Consider the following 20,237-nt stretch of genomic DNA (forward strand, 5'->3'; position numbering starts at 1 on the left):
CGGATATTCCTGAATTAAAAGTTTAAATATTCCAGTAAACGTGAATCTGGAGTATGCTACAGTACATACATGAAACTTTTTAACCTGTTCAGAACCGGAAAGTCCAATTTACAGCAAAACCTGATTTATTTTCAGTCATTTTTAAAGCTGCGACGCCTGATTTCTACCTCTTTGTCTTTTTCAGTACCTTTCAAAGCCCACATCAAAGCTGGAACGTCCCAGTGTCGAAGCTTTTTCCTGTATTGTTTTATTTTTGTGCAACTAATTTTCCAAATCAAAAAGTGATTTCTCCATCGCCAGTGTGTGCAACAGCAACTCAAACATTTTGAGTCTCAGTTGGTAGAAAAATAAATACATCATCATAGAAAACAAATAAAAATGCTACAGATTTTTTTCAAAATAAATTACACATTTTCTCTTCGGCTTCAAAAAGTGGGGTCATGTTTACAAGAATTCAAATTTTCTTCCTGCTGCTCGTTAAATACCTTCTCAAATCCACTTGGGAATAAAAACAAAAACAAAACAAGTCATCTGAAATTCCATCTACTTCTTGGATAACTTAAATTCATCTTCAAAATAAACTATTTACAGTAAATTGAGGGACTATGAACACTGTAAACAACCTGCCAGTCAGAACTGAGGGACATTTTAGTTTAATGCAAATCGCTCTCAGGTTCGGTGACTGCAAAAAACAAGCACAACGCTGATTGTCGTCGTGTTGGAGGTGAACCTGGAGGCAGGAAGGCACGTCGAAGAGGCGAAGAGAAGCAGGTCCGTGCTTCACCCCAAGCACGAATTTTTGCACCCAAAAATTCCCTGCAGATGCAACCTCAGCGTCCGCTTTCACAGTTTCTTTGTTTTTTTTAAATGGGAACACGGGTTGCAGAGTAAAAACGGCGTAGTTAAAGGGAAGTTTAATGCTTGTGAAGGCTGAATTCACAGCTGCACTGCAAAAACACAAAATATTACCAAGTTTATAGTGCAAATATAAGACAAAACTAACTTACAAGTAATGTTTCAGCAAGATGTAGCAGCTTGTTTTGAGTAATTAATTCTTTAATATTGATGAAAAAGTTCTAGTTTCACTTATGACAAAATATTTTTCCCATGTTATAAATGAAAATCTGCCAATAGAGCTTGTACCTATTTTTTTTATTAATATTAAAGAATTATTAACTTAAAACCAGCTCCTTCATCTGGCTAAAAAGTTACTTGTAAGTGAGTTTTGTGTGCTAAAATATTTCCACAAGAAAGTAGAACAAAAATCAAAAATCGTTGGTAAGATTTCGTGTTTTAAACATGTAGTTGAAAAATGTCTTTTTGTATTCAAGGACATTTTGAATGTAGATTTTGTTACTAAAACTGGAAAAATGTCTCTATAAAGTGGTTTATTCTGAGATTTCAACCTTTGTTTAAGAATAACTTGTTATTAAAAAGAATACTCCCAAGTTTTCGGGTCCTTCGTGCTACAAATTACTCTGCAAAAACACAAAATCTTGCCAAGTATCTTAGTCTAGTTTCTACTGCAAATAGTAAACTTGAAATAAGACAAAACTAACTTAAAATAAACTTGTTTTAAGTCAGTAATTCCTTAATATTGATGAAAAAGTACTTGTTCCACTGGCAGATTATTTCTCAATCAACAGCACTGCACCGTTACCTAGCAACCCCAGCCAGGCCTACTCCGTTACCTAGCAACCCCAGCCAGGCCTACTCCGTTACCTAGCAACCCAGCTCGAGTTCCACTGGTCTTGGAATAATCTGCGAGCTGAGCTAGTACTTTTTAAAATCAATATTGAGGAATTACTGACTTAAAATAAGTTCCTATATGTTGTAGAAAAGTTACTTGTAAGTTAGTCTTGTCTTATTTGAAGTATGCTAAGATGTTTACATGAAAATACTCGGTAGAATTTTGTGTTTATTCAGTGAATGTTCTCAGCACCACCAAAAAACAAAGTTTGACCCAAGTCTCCAGCTATTTCACAAAGACCTGGCCCCCCGAGACAGGACAAAAACAAAAATATATATATATTTTACAAAATAAACAGGAAGTCCATCCGTCCAGTCCAGCGGCTGCAGTGTGTAGCGGCGCCGACTGACAGGAGAGGTCCGGTTCTCACGGGCCGAGCTGATCCATGAGGCGATTGACAGTCCGGCGACCCATTAGCAACAGAACGTTTCGGCCCAGATGGCAGGAAAAGGTCCGGATCGTAGCTCTACGTCAGCCGGTAGAGAGTGCTGAGCGATTGGGCGACAAAGTCCAGGAACCCCAGGCAGACCTCTCTCCAGTCCTGCCACTGGGGGGCGATGTGCTGCAAGACAGAGAGATGTAAAGTCAGAAAACACACTCTAGAAAAATAGAACGCCGATACAAATTTATGCAATCACCTGGAGATAATCGCAAGCTGCTTTTTACTTGCTATATACCTGATACCCAGTAGATACGGGGTGAGTTTAACCAATACAGACACTTTTTATTTAAGTCTGATATATCATCAAACTTCTGACTTTCAGTGCTAAACAAAAAATTAACTCCGCTATTGGCGCATTAGCAGAAGTGTGTCTCCATTTTAAAGCTGCTGCCTGTCACCTAAAAAGAAAGACCAATGAGAAACCAGCAGGTTTTCAAATCGACCTCCAGGTTTCATGACCAGCTGCTTTTGCATTTCCTTGGTGTGGAGGGCTGATCATATCTGATCATTTCATGTTGTTGAACTCCGAATCAGTGAAAGTAGACCTGAAAATCTTTACTAAACTGATCAAAACAAACCAATTAAACATAGTGCACTGAAATAGTTCTTTAAACTTTCCATTCAGTCACATTTTTTATGAAATTGACTCTAAAATCAAAGGGAAACCAGTTTTATCTTTGTCAACGTTTTTGAAGTCTAATCTTTATGCTCATTCTGTCACAAAAGGTAAAATTGGTTCAAATTCTTTACTGAGAAAACCAACAAGACTTTTCTTGAGGAATTTTATGTTGGGGATCTGGGACAGAGCAGAAAAACAACTGCAGGATTTATGATGGCTTTGTTTGTTTACATGTTTCATATCCAAACTGGTATGAATCTTACCAGTTTGGGTATGAACTGGTACGTTTCATACCCAAACTGGTATGAATCTTACCAGTTTGGGTATGAACTGGTACGTTTCATACCCAAACTGGTATGAATCTTACCAGTTTGGGTATGAACTGGTGCGTTTCATACCCAACCATCTCATTACTAAAACGAGCTGGTTGTTGATCCTGGGTCTGGAGATGGAGCAGAGCAGGTTTGACCGCCCCGCTAACAGACTCCACTCTTTTCTTTCAAGCTACACACAGGTTTTCATCATTTTCCCCAGCAGACAGAGTGAGAGAGGCGAGTCGGGCGCGGCGGGTGAAGCGAGAGCCGAGCGAGGATGACGTCAGCTTTGTTTATGTGCACAAGGCGGGAGGAGGAGGGCGAACGGCAACTCCTCACGCGATCGAAAACAGCAAGAGGGAGGGAGGAGAGCGATAAGGAAATAACAACAGACAGGCAGCCGGAGGGAAAGCAGTGACTGCTACACCACTGCCTTCAGTTTTACCATGAAACCTGCTTAAAGTTGTTTTCTGTTGTGACAAAAGTTAATTGTTTGCTGTTTTGCGAGGAGAATGAAGTTCCTGAGAATGATGCAAATAAAGAAAACAAAAAGAGGGAAAGCGAAGCAGATGGAACAGGAAGGAAAACTTGAAATTTGAAGATTTTCCAGGTTTTTAACACTTTTACAATTCAAGCATTTTCAATGTAAGATGTCAAACTTTTCCAGCAAGACTTTAGAGATAAAAACAATACAAAATAAGCACAAAAAGACGACCTCGAATCACTATTATGTGCCCTAATTTATTACCGTTGTTAATAGTCTTTTGATAGAATCCTAGCAAACTAAGATACAGCAAAATTTTATGTTTGAAAAACCAAAATACCAGATTGGTCTGTGAACAAAACACTAATATATCAAAAGAAAATCCACCAATTTCTATAATGATGTTTAAAATAACAAGAAATTAATAAAAATATATATTGCAATAGAGACTTAATCAATATCAATGAATCTGGTAGAATATTCAATAATCAGTATGAATGCAGAGGAAAAGCTTCAGCTGCTCAACCTTTCATGGTTAACTAAACTTGGTTGGTGGAGTCTACTAACTCACTCACTCGTTGGTTACCTAGCAACCACCGGCTGGGGGGCAAGAAGTTTCAAGTTCCCCCCTGGGCAACTTCGGTTGCCTAGCAACAACCTGCTAAGTAGCTTTGCGCCTCCTAACTGCTTAAAAACTGGATAAATGAGGAAAGATCACGAAACCAGTTTGACAACATTTTAGATATTTAAAACAAAAAATGAATCAATAATTATTGATAGATTGATATGAAGCACTTATATCGCGATAAGTTTTCAGTTATATCGTCCTAAAATATAAGATAATTAATAAGCTGTTGAGCCATTAGTTATAATAAATACTCAGAAGATTTAAACAATACAAATGAATCATGTTAAAAGGTAAATTACCTTCCTGCTCAAATTAAATGCTTAAACACAAAATATAAAAAGTTACAACAAAATCCCCAATATTGTTATGTTTTCTGTCGCTTGGTAAATAGAATAACATTGTTTATTATAACTAACCTAAAAAAAGTTTAGTTTAACTTAACGTCAGATGATGAGAAAAAAATTATTTTGCATCTTCTTATTAGGCGTAATTAATATTTTGCTTTTATTAGAAAACTGTGTAGTTTGAATATCGAGCACTGTCTAAACTTTGAAAACACCTTTTTGAAATTCAAGCATTTTCACGGATTTTTGTGGAACAAAACAAGGAATAACAGATAAAACACCGAGAAAAAGAAATTGATTCACTCTCACAAATCTGTTTCCATAGAAACAGGAACACAAACTCACGTTTGCCCAAGCAGAGACAAACGAGCCTGTGTGCATGAAAGGAAACATCAATCGTGGTGCGTTCAAGAGCAATAAGCAAACTTTACGCTCATATTCTGGGTTGACCTACCGCTCTGTGGAGGATCATGGCGTTGAATTGGTCCCCAATCATCCTGAGCTGACCGGCCACCCTGATCACGTCCAGCTGCTGCGCCGCCTCTCCGCCGACGCCCAGCTGCTGGGGCGGCGAGTCCCAGGATGAGTGCTCGTTCTGGGGAAGCAGGTCGGGGAGAGGACCCTGCTGCCTGGAGGCGTCCTGCTGCTCTTCTTTGTTCGAATCTGTGGAGAATCAGACGTATTTAGAAAGACTCTTCGCGAACTGCAGACGATAAACTGAAACACTGCAGCTGGGCGATTAATCAGTTTTATCAAATTTTTGGTTTTATGAAGATTTCATTTTTTGAAAAGTCTGAAAAAGGACTCCTTTGGTTTCCATAGTGATGTCAGGGCGGCCATCTTGTTTGACATATTTTGCAGCTTTTATTTATTGTTTACAACAATAAATCAGTCATCTTTGTTCATTAAAAAAAACAAAGTTGAAGTATTACTAGCGCTCCAATTTTAGTAATAACTTTATTCTATCAGTTACTGTGACAACTAATCGATTAGTTCACGATTATTTCAGTAATCAACTAATCGCGATGTATCCGATTAATCGTTACAAGAACACATTGGTAGTGATTTGGATCACACTGTATATTCAAATGGGACTGAAAAATGAGGCAGATATAAAACAGAGCGACTGTTTGGGGCTCAACAGCTGATTCATGTTTATTCCCTGTGGGTTTGTTTAGTTCTCACAAATCCACAAACAGCCCTCAAGGAGCCTGGCGGTGACTTATTTTCCTCTTCATGGAATTTGGGAGCGTAATCTTTTAATCTGCTTAATAAGTCTGGTTTGTTAACTTCTGCTATTTGTGTGTTTTTGTTTATTTAACAGGTTTCTGAACCTTTTGTCTGGTCACATAAACAAACCTGTTGGAGGAAATGGAGTTTAGTAAGAGGAAATATGTTTTTTATGCTACAGGGACGGCCATTTTCAAGGACAGTAACACATGAAACCGTGTTTACTTATGTTTTCTCTTTTAAATTTTCCATGTTTTATTATTTTAAACATTTTTATTGACCCCAAACTAAGCCTGTTACTCAGTTAATCGGTTAATCTCAGGATAAATTAAAATGAACACAATAATTTCCATTTGGACTATAGTCGTTTGCACTGCCTGCCACTTTTGCCTGTTTTCCCTGTCGAAGCTGGATGATTATTATTTTTTTAATGCAATTTTGGTTACTGAAACTTCATAATCCATTTTTTTATCATTGTTGTTTTGATTGTTTTGTTTGTTTCATATTTAAAATGTTTCCCAGTTCCAGTGTGAAACGTTTTTGTCTCTGAGAGACTGTACCTGCATTTATGTCACTATCATTATTATATTAGTTGCAAATTGTCTCAAAATGACAATATTATTGTTTGTTGCAGGAATTTCTTGGACAATTTATCCAGAGCTGAAATGATTAATCATGATTAATCAATTATTGGAATAATTGTCAACTAATTTAGTGATTAATTAATCATTAACTGGAGAAAACAGACAAAAAACAGATTAAAGAAGAACACAGTTAGAGCAGTAACTAAACTAAAACTGTACAAAAATATCTACATTTTGCATTTAAGATAAAAAATTTAAAAAATCCCTTAAGTGTCAGTTTTAGCTTCACCTGCTTCAAATTCACTAAAGGAATCTTTTGTTATTTTTTTTTTACTTTGTCCAACCTTTGCTTCCTTTTTATGTTTGTTTTTGTTTGTTTTAAAGACGTCATCTGTTTTGTTGGGGAGATAAAAAACGATCCAGGGAGACGAAGAAGGAACAAAAAAGACAGCAGAGGCAAATAAAACCCCAAATAAACAGGAAAACCCTGGCTTGTTGCCAAGGCAACTCTGACTCACGGAGATGTCTGCGTGTGATTGGAGGAGAGCGCAGGAGGGCTGAGCTGTGATAGGATAAATTAGAGTAAAAGAGGCGGGGATTAGGATGAACCTGACTGCTTGATGGAGCGACAGGGGGACTCAGAGACCCCCGGACCAGTCAGATAAGAGACACATGAGGGGCGGGACGACTGCTGGGTGGGGCTCATTGACCAAAAAAAACAAAATGATACAAAACACAGAGAAGACGGCTTGTTTTATTATGTGGACACAGTTAAAAATCTAATAAATGAAACACCAACAGAATGTGGAGCCACTCAGAAGCAATAAACAGAATAATTTTCCTATTTTCGGTTGAAAACTTTCTGATATAATATTTAATCTTCATCAAACTGATGGCAGATTTTAATGCACAAATGTGGATTAATCCCTTAAATTCCTTGTTGTACTTTATTCAGTTACATAATTAAAGACTTCAGCTTTACTTATATCAACATATCTGAAAACTAATAGTATTAGCCACTTTAGAGGATTTACGCCATCTTGTACAAACGGATGTTTTACAGTCGACTTGAAAACATAAATGGAGAACGTTAGTGTTAGCATGCTAACTTTAGCAGCTGATTGATTTGCATTAAAGCTGTTGATCAGTGAGTTTGACTGTTTTGGTAGACTCAACATTGTTACATTATCACTGATTAAGCAGTGATGAAAATGTATATTTTTAAAGGCATTTCTCCCATGTGATAAGGGAATCAATCAACATTGAGGAATTAAGAAAAGTTACTTGCACATTTTGTCTTATTTTTAGTGCACTAAGATATTTACACTAGAAATTAGACCAAGAATATTTGGAAACATTTGTGTTGTTGCAATGTGGCGACACAAATTCAAGTATTGGTAGTAATATTTTCCTTTTTCCTACCAGCAAAAACAGAAAACAACAGAATACTGTTCTTTCTTTAAACATTAAAAAGATTATTAAAAAATAAACTAGATTTACTCACACATTTGAACACAAATTATAAAATACCTTCCATTATTGTTTTTTCTGATAACTTATCTGAGCCTGACTGGCTGGAGAAATGCAGCCTGACTAGTTGACTTGCTGAAGCTCGAGGAAGTGCAGCAGATTACTTTGCTCCTGTCAGGTTGCACAGGACAAGTCTGAACATGCCTCTCTGCACAGCTGACCCACAGCTGAGGGAGGCGGAGCTCACTCTCCCTTTACAGAGTTAAAAATCTCTCCCTGCACCACCACGGACGGACGGCGCTGAGCCAACCAGACACCAACCAGACACCAACCAGACACCAACCGTCCTTTTCCCACCGCGGCCAAATAAGAGTTTCCCTTCAGATTATTGACATTTTAATTACCAGCTGCACACATCAGTCCTCACGCCTGACGCATGCTGTCATGCAAACCAAACTGGTCTGTAGCTTCGCAATGGCTGTCCATTCTGCACATGCACTGCAAAAAACACAAAATCTTACCAAGTATTTTAATCTCATTTCTAGTGCAAATATCTCAGCTCACTTGAATTAAGACAAAACTAACAACTTTTCAACAACAGAGGAGCTTTTTTTTACGTCAATAATTCCTTAACATTGGTGGAAAACGTTCTAGTTCCACTGGAAGATTATTTAACTTATGTCATAATCAATGGGCACTGAGCCGTTACCTAGCAACCACAGCTAAACCCAGGCCGTCACCTAGCAACCCCGTTCTATTTGCACTGGCAGATTATTTCACTTATAACACGAGAAAAATGTCATAAGTGAAATAATCTCCCAGTTGCTGAAGAGCAACAGATAAATTAGTTTAGTCTTATTTCAAGTGTGCTAAGATATTTCCAATAGAAACTAAACCAAAAATCTAAAACACTTGGTTAGATTTTGTGTTTTTGCAGTGTTTCAATGTCTGGTTGTTTTTGTGCCCAAAGACATTTTGCGTGTAGATTTTGTTCCTAAAGATGTGAAAAGGTTTCTATGAAGTGTTTGATTCTGAGATTTCAGCTTTTGTTATTAAAATGAATGTTCACTTCAAAACCTTGGGTCTGTTATGCTACTAATTACTTCAGTTCACTGCAAAAACACAAAATCTTACCAAGTATTTTAATCTAATTTCTAGTGCAGATATATATTACACTTTAAAAAAGACACACCTAACTTCAATAAGATGTGGGAGCTTGTTTTAAATCTATAAATCCTTATTATTAATGAAAAAGTACTTGCTACACTTATAGATTATTTCCCATTTTTCCCATTTTCTAAATAAAATAGTCTGCCAGTGAAACTTGTACTCATCAGTACATAATCAGTATTATGGCATTATTGACTCAGAAAATCTCCTTTTGGGTAAAAAGTTACTTTTAAGTTTTATTTTCCCTAAAAACCAGACATAAAATACCTGGTAAGATTTTGTGTTTTTGCAGTGTTTGTTCTCTGACAACTAACTGCAAGACAGTTCATCATCATCTTCATCATCTTCATCATCTTCATCCAACCCAAACAAACCCTGGCTGCAAAAATGACGCCTCCAGTGCGACTCCCACATAACCGGTACGGTCCTGCTAACTGATAAGGCTCATATTTACTTTAGGGTGGAGGTCCAAAAGTCAAACTGTCCTCTGCTTCAGCCACGCCTGATATGTCCCACTGTTTTATAACAGTGTTCACCTTTTATTACCATTTAGTCTTGGATGTGAGGTCAAAGGTCACGCTTAAAGGGAGAGTTGTTTGGGTTTCTGTGGAGTAGTTAATATTTGCAGCGATTTTACTTCACAGACTAACCTTTATGGAGCGAGTAAAGCTATTAATCTGAGATGTGTTAGAACAGCTGTGCTTCCATTGACCACATAATTGTGCAGTTTCACATTTTGAAAATAAATTTGCTTAATGGAAACCAGTTTAGAAAAAACTCACTGGTCACGAAAGGTTTTAGCGTTAGAAGGAAGTGGTTTTGAAACGGTTTATTCTACAAAACTGCAATGGAAACACGAGTCACGTGATCAACAACAGGATGTTACTACTGGCGGAAACCATGAAGAAGAAGGGGACAGAAAGTGGTATGAGAATGATGGTGCAGCATCTTTTTAATTACTTATTGCGTAAAAAATCTTATTCACAAGTGATTATAATTGCATTTCTTATCCAATAGAAACACCGCAGTTGGAAAATTTTGTTTTTGCAACATTAGTAGTATATCATCAACTTGCACATTTCTAATGAAATGCAGCCACTATCGCTGTGAAGTGTATTACAATTGGGAGAGTTTTTTCCAAGACCATTTTTTGTGTTTATGGGACAATGAATGCTGTCATGCAGTCACAGCCATACAGTTATCTAAAAAAATTCAATAATCAATTCTTATTATTACATTTTTTTATTGTTATCCTGGACAATAAATTTCCCCAGGAGTTACTGGGACAAACAATAATATTGTTGTTTTGAGACCATTTCCAATGAATATATTGGTAATAATGGGACAATAATAAAGCAAGAGCACATTCTCAAAGATCAATAAACTTTAGATTCTAATGAACCTTTAACACATTTAAATGGAAGACATTTTAAATATCTCAAACAAGTAAAACAACAGAAACAACCAATAAAATGAATTATGGAGTCTCTGTAAACATTGAGCTAGTTGAGATAAAAACACCAGACTGAAGACTTTTATCGTCCACTTTTTGGTAGAAAGAGAAAAAAGAGAAAACAACAAATCATGCAAATGGAAATTATTGAGTTTGTTTTAATTTATCATGCGATTAATTGATTTATTCCTTATTGCGACAAGCCTAATTATAATAGAACCACAAAATATTATCATAAAACTTTAAGTCATATCAACATACCTACTACTACTACTGACTGCTCGTAACTACTCTACACATCCCCACTTTCAAGCATAAACAGCATGCTTTGAAACCAGTTTCGCTTTTCTGCCTTTCCTGTTTGTCAAAGCTAATCCACATACTTCAGATATGACAACAGCTTATTACAGATGTAATTACTATTATTGGTTTCGGTTCTGTTTAGGGCTGGACAATATGGCTATAGTATAGTGTAATATAGTGTTTGTTTCAGTTGAATGATCATTATTGATTCGTTTTTTTGTTTAAAATATTTGAAATACAGCCAAACTGGTGGTGTGATGGTTCCTGTTTTATCCAGTTTTCACTCCATGTCGTCGTTTTTTTAAATTTTTAAGCAGTTATGAGGCAAAATCTTAAACTGCTGCTGTAAGTTACTCAGCAGGTTGTTGCTAGGTAACGAATGTTGGGAGGGGGCTGGGGGGGGAACTTGAAACTGCTTCTTACCCAGCAGGTTGTTGCTAGGCAACCAAAGAGCAAGTGACTTAGCTGATTCCACCAACCTAGCTTAGCTAGCCGTGAGAAGTTGAGCGGCTAATGTCTTTTCTCTGCCTACACCTGTTCTATCTGATGTATTATCAATTGATATTGATCACGTTTCTATGGCGATATACATAGTTATTGATTTATTGAGTTCTGACCATCTCTTTTTTTAAACACTTTTCTAGCCTGAACAAACCTGACAGACCTGGTTTTTGTTGTTTGGAGTAATTACCAGTTTCTTACCCGGCTCTTCTTGCGATGAATCACGACTAGCTGTTCTCCGGCTGGTTTCCAGACGACAGGAAGGAGCCGGCGATAACGCCGGCGGCTGCTGGTGGCCCTCTGGGTGGGAGTAAGGCAGCTGGTTTGGCAGGTAGAGGCCCAGTAGTGGTTCCCTGTGGGGGGGGGTGTTGTGGACACTGGGTTCAGTCCGCGGGCCTGGCCGGTTGTGGAGTGGTTGGGGTAGCTCCATGCGGCAGGTATTGTGCAGAGACAGCGGGCCGTTTCGTCCGCCTCCATTTTCTCCGACAGTCTCGATGGTTTCTGCTCGGGCCATCTCAACGGGAGCCTAAATGGTCCAGAAAAGACAAAAATGCACATTTTACACCAGCTGCTAACACTAACTGATGACTCAGGTTGATATTTATCTGGTCAACTCTGGTTGTGTAGAATTGGCCTGTTACCATAACAAATTTTGCTGACCAATAAATTGTCACAGAAATTACTGTGACACAAATATTATTGTTTTCAGATCATTTTAAACTAATGATAGTTTAAAATAATAATAATGCAAGCATATCCTCTCAAAAAGCAATAAAAACTTTAATTTCTAAAGTACATGTAACCCTGGTAACGGGATGATTTTTTTAAAATAAATAAACAAAACAATAAATAAAATGGGTTATGAAGTTTCAGCAAAACAAAATTTCCTTTCAAAGCCTATCATTAGACACAGAGAGTTCTTTTAGAATAGCTTATCAGACCAACTGATTTTTTAATTTTACACTAATAACTTACTTGACAAATCTTTTTTTCTATGAATAAAAGTATTAAGCACATCTGCAGTTAATAAATAGCATATATCTGGTATATTACATGCAAAATGCACAAATAATGAAACATAAGTTCAACGGGGCATTTAGCCAAAGGCTAATTTAGCTGACAATGTCCATAAATTGGGCTGTACAGTGGCGCAGATGGTAGAGCTGTTGCCTTGCAGCAAGAAGGTTTTGGGTTCGATTCCTGACCCCGGTCTTTCTTTATGGAGTCTCCATGCTCTCCCTGTGCATGGTGGGTTTTCTCCAGGTACTCCGGTTTCCTCCCACAGTCCAAAAACATGACTGTCAGGTTAATTGGCCTCTTCAAATTGCCCCTAGGTGTGTGTGTGTGCATGGTTGTGTGTCTCTGTGTTGCCCTGCGACAGACTGGCGACCTGTCCAGGTGACCTGTCCAGGTGACCCCGCCTCTCGCCCAGAAGCTCCAGCGTTAGCTGGAGAGGCGCCAGCACCTCCTGACCCCACTGAGGGACAAGGGTGTAAAGAAAATGGACGGATGTCCATAAATTAAATATAAGCAGAAAAACATTAAGCTAACAAACCTGTAATGATCATTAAACAATTTAAAATAAATTAATATTATGATTAAAAACAAAACAGGATCATAAATATGTTAGAAGTGAGAGTTAAACTCACTTGTCTATTTTTAGATTCGTTTTCCCTTCAGTTTCACCTGCTAACCTCAATTCAACAGTTCGCCGCCAGGTGGCAGCAGATGCGCCGTCTGCCTGAGCACGAGACTTGTGTTTGTAAACAAATCCGTGCACGAGGGTGCACGCACAGGTTGATTAAATGGGAAAAACTCATAAATTAATATTTTTATTATTCCTGAAGCTGAAAAAACTGCTATGAAATGTAAAATTAATGTTTTGTTTACTAAAACAGTTTTTTTTTGTTTTTTTTTCAAAATGACATTTTATTTGATTATTGTATATGTATATTTACTACGTTCACGTGCAGTTTAATTGTAAATATTTATTTTGAACGGCGCATATTTATAAGTTTTTGTCCCTTTCCTGACCCGACATGTCTGGGCATGTCTGACAAAGCGACGGCATCATCAGCGCACTGACCAGCAGCAAACCTGATTTTAATATCTGGGTCTTCAGATTGTTTATTTAGAAGAAGAATTAGATTAATATTAAATCAGATTAAGCTGACGGCGCGTTTTCCTCGAACGGCTGCAGAGATGACGCAACATTGCGCTGTCAGAGTCTCAACTTCAGCCTCCATCCGTCCACTTACTTGCTGAACGGGATCCGTGTTGATGCGGTCTGCGGATGTTGCGGTGCGGAAAAGGTGGACATTCGAGAGAACTGAATGTTCCAGAAGATCCAGTCCAGGATTCAGATCACAACATGGAAGTAGAGTCCAGGCTGCTGGCGGGAAACCGAGCCGTCATTCCGTGTCAGGAGCTCCGGGATGGCGGGTGTTTCGATGTAGGTTGACCCATCCAGACGCGGAGAGATACCGGTGCTTTCAGCGCTGAGGTCGGTCTGATCTTTGGGTCTGCTGCTCCACCGCTTTAAGGCTCCTGTCAAAATAGAAAACAACGGCGGCGTCGCGAACTGCTTCCTCTTTCACCCTGTCAAAATAAAACGCTTCCGTCTACTAGCTAGGAGCCGATGCTAGCTAGCAGAGGCTAACTGAAGCGAAACATGCCTCATAAAATAACTAAATACCTCACTTAATTTATTTTAAATTTATTTTAAGTAGGTAGTGCTAATCATCTAATCAGCTAAAAATAGATTAAACTGGTCTTAAGTATAATGTTTTAATCCTAAATGAATTATTACAGTTGAATAAGTTTGTTTATTTATTTATTTATTTATTTATTTATTTATTTATTTATTTATTTATTTATTTATTTATTTATTTATCACTCAATTTCAATTTTGTTTCCTCCCCCTTTCTTTGTTTTATTTCTACTGGGGATTTTTTCTCTCTCATTTTTGTTCTTTATGCGTTTGAATCTAAATTGAAATTAAAGTGATTGAATAGAATGTATTTATTTGTTGTTCTATAATGAGGATATTTATTTATTTGTTTATGTTGTTTCTTTTAAATATGTATTTAAAAAATTTTATTAATGAATCAATTTATTGCTGTTTGATTACTTCTAAACATGTAGAGTTTGAGTAATTAATTATAGGTTTAACCTGTAAATTTACTTTGAATAACTGATTGTAAGTCTTCACTTTTGCCCAAACCAATATTTTTTATTTATTTCTTAATTAATTAGAATGTGTATTCTAAGAGAGAGCAGTATGTAAAAGGCCATTTAAGTTTGAATTAATTGCAATAAAACACTTTTTACAGCATGTTCTGATAGTACACTGTAAGTTCCAGTTCTTGAAGGCTGAATAAAAATGACAGAAAATGTATGAACCTGTTCCTGTTTTTAAACATACATTTTTACATTTTTCCTATGCTGAAGCAAAATTTTGTAAACCAAAAGGATAAGGATTCAAACGTTAAAAAATTGCGAAAAGTCTCATAAAAGCAACATTTCATCCATATTCAAGAAGAAAAACTATAAACTGAGGAGAAAATTAGGCCAATTTATTTATTACTCAGCAACAAAGTTTCATGTTATTGTTTAAGTGCAGACGCTTTTATTGTGAAGTGATGTGATCTAACTTCCGGTTCTCCTTCATAACAAGTGCTGACATGCTCCCACGCAGGATGCTGCTGTCTCTCCTTTCCTTTCTCTCACTCTCACAGACAATTTTAACAAAAACTGGCAGAAAATGTTTGATTTTCATAATTTTGTATGTCAGCAGCCAATAAATTAACCTTTTATTAATCTCGTGATGAATCACGAGATTTGTTAATCTCGTGATTCTCCACCAGAGTAAAGTTGTGGGGTATTTCCTCATCACAGCCCTGCACACACACCACCCACACCCTAGTGAAAACAAACCCCTCCTTTCTTCCACCAACCTAATTTCCTCTCAGTTTTACACACATTTTCAGCAGCTGTGAAGTTTGTGTGTGAAGAGAGGAGGAGTCAGCCTCAGTAAACACTTCACTGAAAGTGTCATCAGCTCTTCTTGTGTTGATTTGTATTGGTTAATGATTTATGCAAATATATTATTACACGTTTTTGACAGTAAGACGCAAATTAATCTATGTTTTGGTCATTTCCAGTTCTGAATGTGGATTTTATATCATTATTTGTACAGAATAAATACAGATTAATCGATAAGTTTTGTGCTTCATCATTTAGATGCAGCTTTGCAAACGTGTTTATTCTTAAACGACTGTTTTCTGTCTTAAAAGTTAATATTTGAAACTGATTCTGAGAGGTTTTAAATTTAAATTCCCGAAAGGGAAAATAAATGTTCACGTTAAACACAAGGATCTCCAGTAGCAGTCAGTATCGCAACAAACCTGAAGAAGCCTCTGACTGAAGACTGATTTTTTTATATGTTACAATCTCATGATTGTCAACAGAGACGGTATTTCACAGTATGTCAGGTTGTTTATAGCACTGCTTATCCACCTCCTTTGCTTTTGCCGCTCCTCTTTAAATCTCTGTCTGGCCATTTGGTTAGAAAACCTTTTCAACTTCTCCTGGATTTAGAGTCACAGTTCAGGTGTTATCTGAGCTTTAGTTATGCTAATCAGCTGCCCCCAAGGTGTAAAAACTACACCGTGTTGCCACGGTTACGCCACTGTCAGGTAGAGTAAGTTAGGGTTTGCAGCATTTAGTGCCTAAGTTGTCATTAAAAATTGCTTTGGTATACAGTGAATAAAATCAATAAGTAAATAATAAAAATAAAACATTAATTACTGAAAATAAAATGGAATAAAAAATTAATAGATAAAAAGAGAGAATATTTATAGCATCTAGTCGTAATAAACAATAGCTTTGTTATACAAGTAAATAATAAATAAGTACAAATAAAATTAAAAATTGATTACTTAAGATAAAATGAAATTATAAATACATAGCTAAAAATAATAATAAAAAAGAATTAATACAAATAAAATCTAAAAATAGCTGCACAGTGGCGCAGTTGGCAGAGCTGCTGCCTTGCAGCAAGAAGGTTCTGGGTTCGATTCCCGGCCTGGGGTCTTTCTGCATGGAGTCTCCATGTTCTCCCTGTGCATGCGTGGGTTTTCTCCGGGTACTCTGGTTTCCTCCCACAGTCCAAAAACATGACTGTTAGGTTAATTGGTCTGTTTAAATTGCCCCTAAGTGTGAGTGTGTGTGTGCATGGTTGTGTGTCCTGTGTGTCTCTGTGTTGCCCTGCGACAGACTGGCAACCTGTCCAGGGTGACCCCGCCTCTCGCCTGAAACGTTGGCTGGAGATGGGCACCAGCACCCCTCCYGACCCCACTGAGGGAAAAAGGGTGCAAGAAAATGGATGGAAAATCTAAAAATAAATAAAAACATCAAAAAGTCAAACAAAAAATGCTTTGTTCTTTCTCCCTTATGATTATTATTTTATTAAAACCTCCTCTAATAGCATTCAGTGAAATTAGACCTCTTATTGGTTACTGACCTTTCAGCGAACAGGAATGGCTGAACCACGAAAATCTCTTGGAATTGTGTAATAATTAACCCACTAACTGATGCTCAAAATAGATTTAAACACCACATATTTAGAGATCATGACTGAGGTTTACTGTTACGTAATGATGATGAGAAACACAGTCAGAGATCAAACACTCAGTTTTATCCATAAACCAGCAGAGGTTGGTGCTCAGACTCTGTGAAACTCGGTGTGAATAAAGGAGCAGCAGGTCACAGCAGCAGTCGGATTATTGCAACGAGAACCCTGCATATTATTAGCATCCTAAACAGACCTGGAACCCCCCCTTCCATCCCGACCTTTGACCTTTATTGTCCTGTGGTAGCGCCTCTCAGCTGCAGGGCATGAGACAGAACCCCCGGGTTTGTTTGGGTGTCAGGGGGCGGAGCCTCTCTCAGGTACATGCTGAGGCAAATATCCTGCTGCAGCTTTCACTCCTGAAAGCTACAAAATATGTTGCAACGACCAGATAATGAATGTTTATGTCTCTGAGGCAGAAATTATACACCAATACTGATTTGTTGCACATTATTTAAAAACGGAGATGCTAGATTATTGTGAATAGCATAGATTTATTTTTTAATAATAATATCTAGAAAAAAAGGCCAGGTAAGTTTGCTTATGTTATGGAAAAATTCATATGTAAGGAACCTGAAGTGTTTTAAAATCAAACACAAAAAGAAAATAACATTAAAGGTGTTGTGCTTCTTGAGATTTTATTCTGATCAGGTCCAGCTCCTTTCACAATGATCCGTTTTAGGGCCTCTGTCACTTTAAATCCAAATCAGCTGCTGCTGGCCACGCCCCCCCCCAACTCAACGTTTACACTCACACGCGAAAATGGCTGCAAACAAATGTGTAGTTATACAGCCATGCATCTTTGAAAAGCAGAAGTGGAGCCTCCTGCACAACCAACAAGAATGCAGCAAGTGGTTTCTGGATGGTAAATCAGCAGCAACACCGCAAAAACACAACATTTTCAAAATGTTTCCAGTGCAAATTGAAATAAGACAAAACGAACGTTTCAGCAAGACAAATAAACTTGTTTTAAGTCAATAATTCCTTAATATTGACAAAAAAGTTCTAGTTCCACTGGCAAATTATTTCACTTATAAAATGGGAAAAATGTCTTGCAAGTAAAATAATCTGCCAGAGGAACTTTTTAAAACCAAAGTTAAGGTATTATTTTGCAGTGACAACTCGTTTTTTCCAGCAGCCATTGTACTGCACATAAAGCTTTAAAACCAGTTGACCAAACCTGCTGGAGCTCAACTTAGGTTGCTAGGTAACTGTCTGGTTCTGCTGGGGTTGCTAGGTAACAGGCTGCTGACCTTACAAGTTTGGTGTTTCTTTGACATTAGAGGAATGTCGTCAAAGTTTTGTTCACATTTGTAATTGAAACGCAAAATGAGATGGACTTTCACAATTTTGTTATAATTATTGAGGGTAATAATTAGAACTGGATAATTAGAATTAGAAATACAGAACTTTTTAATTCTATATTTCATCAAAATCTCCATTTAAAAAATAAAACTTTTTGTTTGTGTTGGGGTTGTTTCATTTTATTTTCTTCTGCTTTTTTAATGCTTCAAAGCTTCAGAGGTGCCTGAACACTTTTGGTACTTTCCGAATCTTTTCTGGCGGCGGACCCGGGGCGGCCCGAACGCCTGCCGGGGCCGCCCCCGGACCGATGCCACCTGCGATGAAGTCAGCTGCCAGGGTTTGGGTTCCACGCTGCATCTCCAGTATTGTTTATTGTCCTCCAAGGTGTGTGATTGGATTTAGAGGGTATTCAGTGTAACCTGAGTGCAGCCATGCTGCAGAGAGACAGTATGACGGCACCAGATAAGGTTTATACACACACACACACCCTCCGACAGGTAATCTATACCTGCGTGGTTGTGATAAGGATGTAAATGAGATCTGCTACCGTGGGTCTCATTTCTGCAGTGGCACCAGCTCCTCTGTGTTTTCTCTCTGACAATCAGGCTTTATTTTCTCCACCTACTTGTCAGCAAAATGCTGGATCTTCATCAGTTGTTTCATAAAAGAAACTAAACAAGCTGCTTTTCAACTAATTTAAGCCACTCGGATGTTTATTTTGTGGTTTCTGAAGCCGCAGCCGGATGCATGTCGCAGACAGGATGGCATTGCTTGTTTTTAAACCTTCAAACCACAAGATATTTAATCCCCAATTCAACCAAATGACACATTTAACTGGTTCTGCACAGCAGAATGAAAAATCTCCACATCAGCTATGACCAGCCGTGATGACCCAGATCCAAGATTTCATTTCAGTACATTAGTTTGTTGGCTCCAGGTTCATTTAGAAATTATTTTAAATATTTAGTCACAAGTTCAAACAAAGTTAGTGAGCTAAATATTTAGCTCCCACCTAATTATTTAGCTTAGAAACTAAATATTAAGCTTTCAAGTACGCAGTTAGTCACCTGTCCATATATTTAGCTTCTAACTAAATGTTTAGGTTGTAAACTAAAAATCAAATTCCAAGCTAAATATTGGAGCCTCTAAGTATTTAGTTAGTAAACTAAATATTTAGCTTGCTAAGTAAATAAATAGTTTAAATTGTGACATTTTTAAATCAATGAAAAACTTGGTGAAAATATGACTGTTAATTCCCCCCTCCTCACACACACACACACACACACACACACACACACACACACACACACACACACACACACACACACACACACACACACACACACACACACACACACACACACACACACACACACACACACACACACACTCTCTTATTCACATGTTAATTCCTGAAATAAAATATTTATTGATACTTTGTGCCAGTTCTGCATTTCCAGTGTTTCTTGTTGAGTCTTTTAAAGTCCAGCCTTGAACTGGTCTGGTTAACGTTGCTCCCTGTTGAGGTTTTCTGGATTTGTCGGCCCATGTGAGACATGATGAGTGTATCGCCCGCCCTGCTGAGGAATCCCCGCCGTGTGTGTTTAGCTGCTGTTTGCCTTGCAGTAACCAAAGCAGACAGACTCGGCGTTTGTCACCTTGGCTGAAAGCTGAGCCTCTGTTTGGGCTGCAGCAATGACCTCATGTTGTTCACCCCCCCATTCCTGCCGATGACTGGGTGTAGTCCAGCTGTAATCTCTGAAAGAGAATAATGTGTATTTTACTCAAATATTAACTCATGTTTCACCATTTCATTCATTCATTCTGGCTTATAAGACAAATATTTGGCCTTGTTGGTGATTCCCTCTGTCTGTGTAAAAGTCTGCAGAAATAATTTTTGCATTTACATTTAATTTCTTCCTCTTTTCTTTTTCCTCACTTGCTTTAAACTAATTATCTCCTGGCGTTGTGGTAATTAGCAGCTGAGGAGGCAGCAGAGGTGCCGCCG

At 37.7% G+C, this 20,237-nt stretch overlaps 1 protein-coding gene across 2 annotated transcripts; it reads right to left on the reverse strand.

The window, feature by feature from the left end:
* Positions 1-1,901: 1,901 nt before the first annotated feature.
* On the reverse strand, positions 1,902-13,903 carry bbc3 (BCL2 binding component 3). Of its 2 annotated transcripts, none has more exons than XM_008426646.2 (4): positions 13,551-13,903; positions 11,494-11,818; positions 5,036-5,244; positions 1,902-2,312 (listed from the first exon to the last, which is right to left on the reverse strand). In XM_008426646.2, the coding sequence occupies exons 2-4, from the start codon at positions 11,804-11,806 to the stop codon at positions 2,217-2,219; spliced, it is 618 nt and encodes a 205-aa protein (XP_008424868.1). In that variant the 5' UTR covers positions 11,807-11,818; positions 13,551-13,903; the 3' UTR covers positions 1,902-2,216. The 2 variants fall into 2 exon arrangements, with proteins under 2 accessions (XP_008424868.1, XP_008424869.1); XM_008426647.2 differs by lacking the exon at positions 13,551-13,903 and adding an exon at positions 11,953-12,022.
* Between the last annotated feature and the right edge of the window lie 6,334 nt (positions 13,904-20,237).

Source organism: Poecilia reticulata, linkage group LG13 (assembly GCF_000633615.1).
Source record: "Poecilia reticulata strain Guanapo linkage group LG13, Guppy_female_1.0+MT, whole genome shotgun sequence".
NCBI classification, from domain to species: Eukaryota; Metazoa; Chordata; class Actinopteri; order Cyprinodontiformes; family Poeciliidae; genus Poecilia; species Poecilia reticulata.

Excerpts from the sequence above, each read along its gene's own strand:
- bbc3 (XM_008426646.2), bottom strand. The coding sequence starts at position 11,806 with ATGGCCCGAGCAGAAACCATCGAGACTGTCGGAGAAAATGGAGGCGGA. Across the intron at positions 5,245-11,493 it reads TTCATCGCAAGAAGAGCCGG|ATTCGAACAAAGAAGAGCAG; the intron begins GTAAGAAACTGG and ends GATTCTCCACAG. Across the intron at positions 2,313-5,035 it reads CCATGATCCTCCACAGAGCG|CACATCGCCCCCCAGTGGCA; the intron begins GTAGGTCAACCC and ends TCTGTCTTGCAG.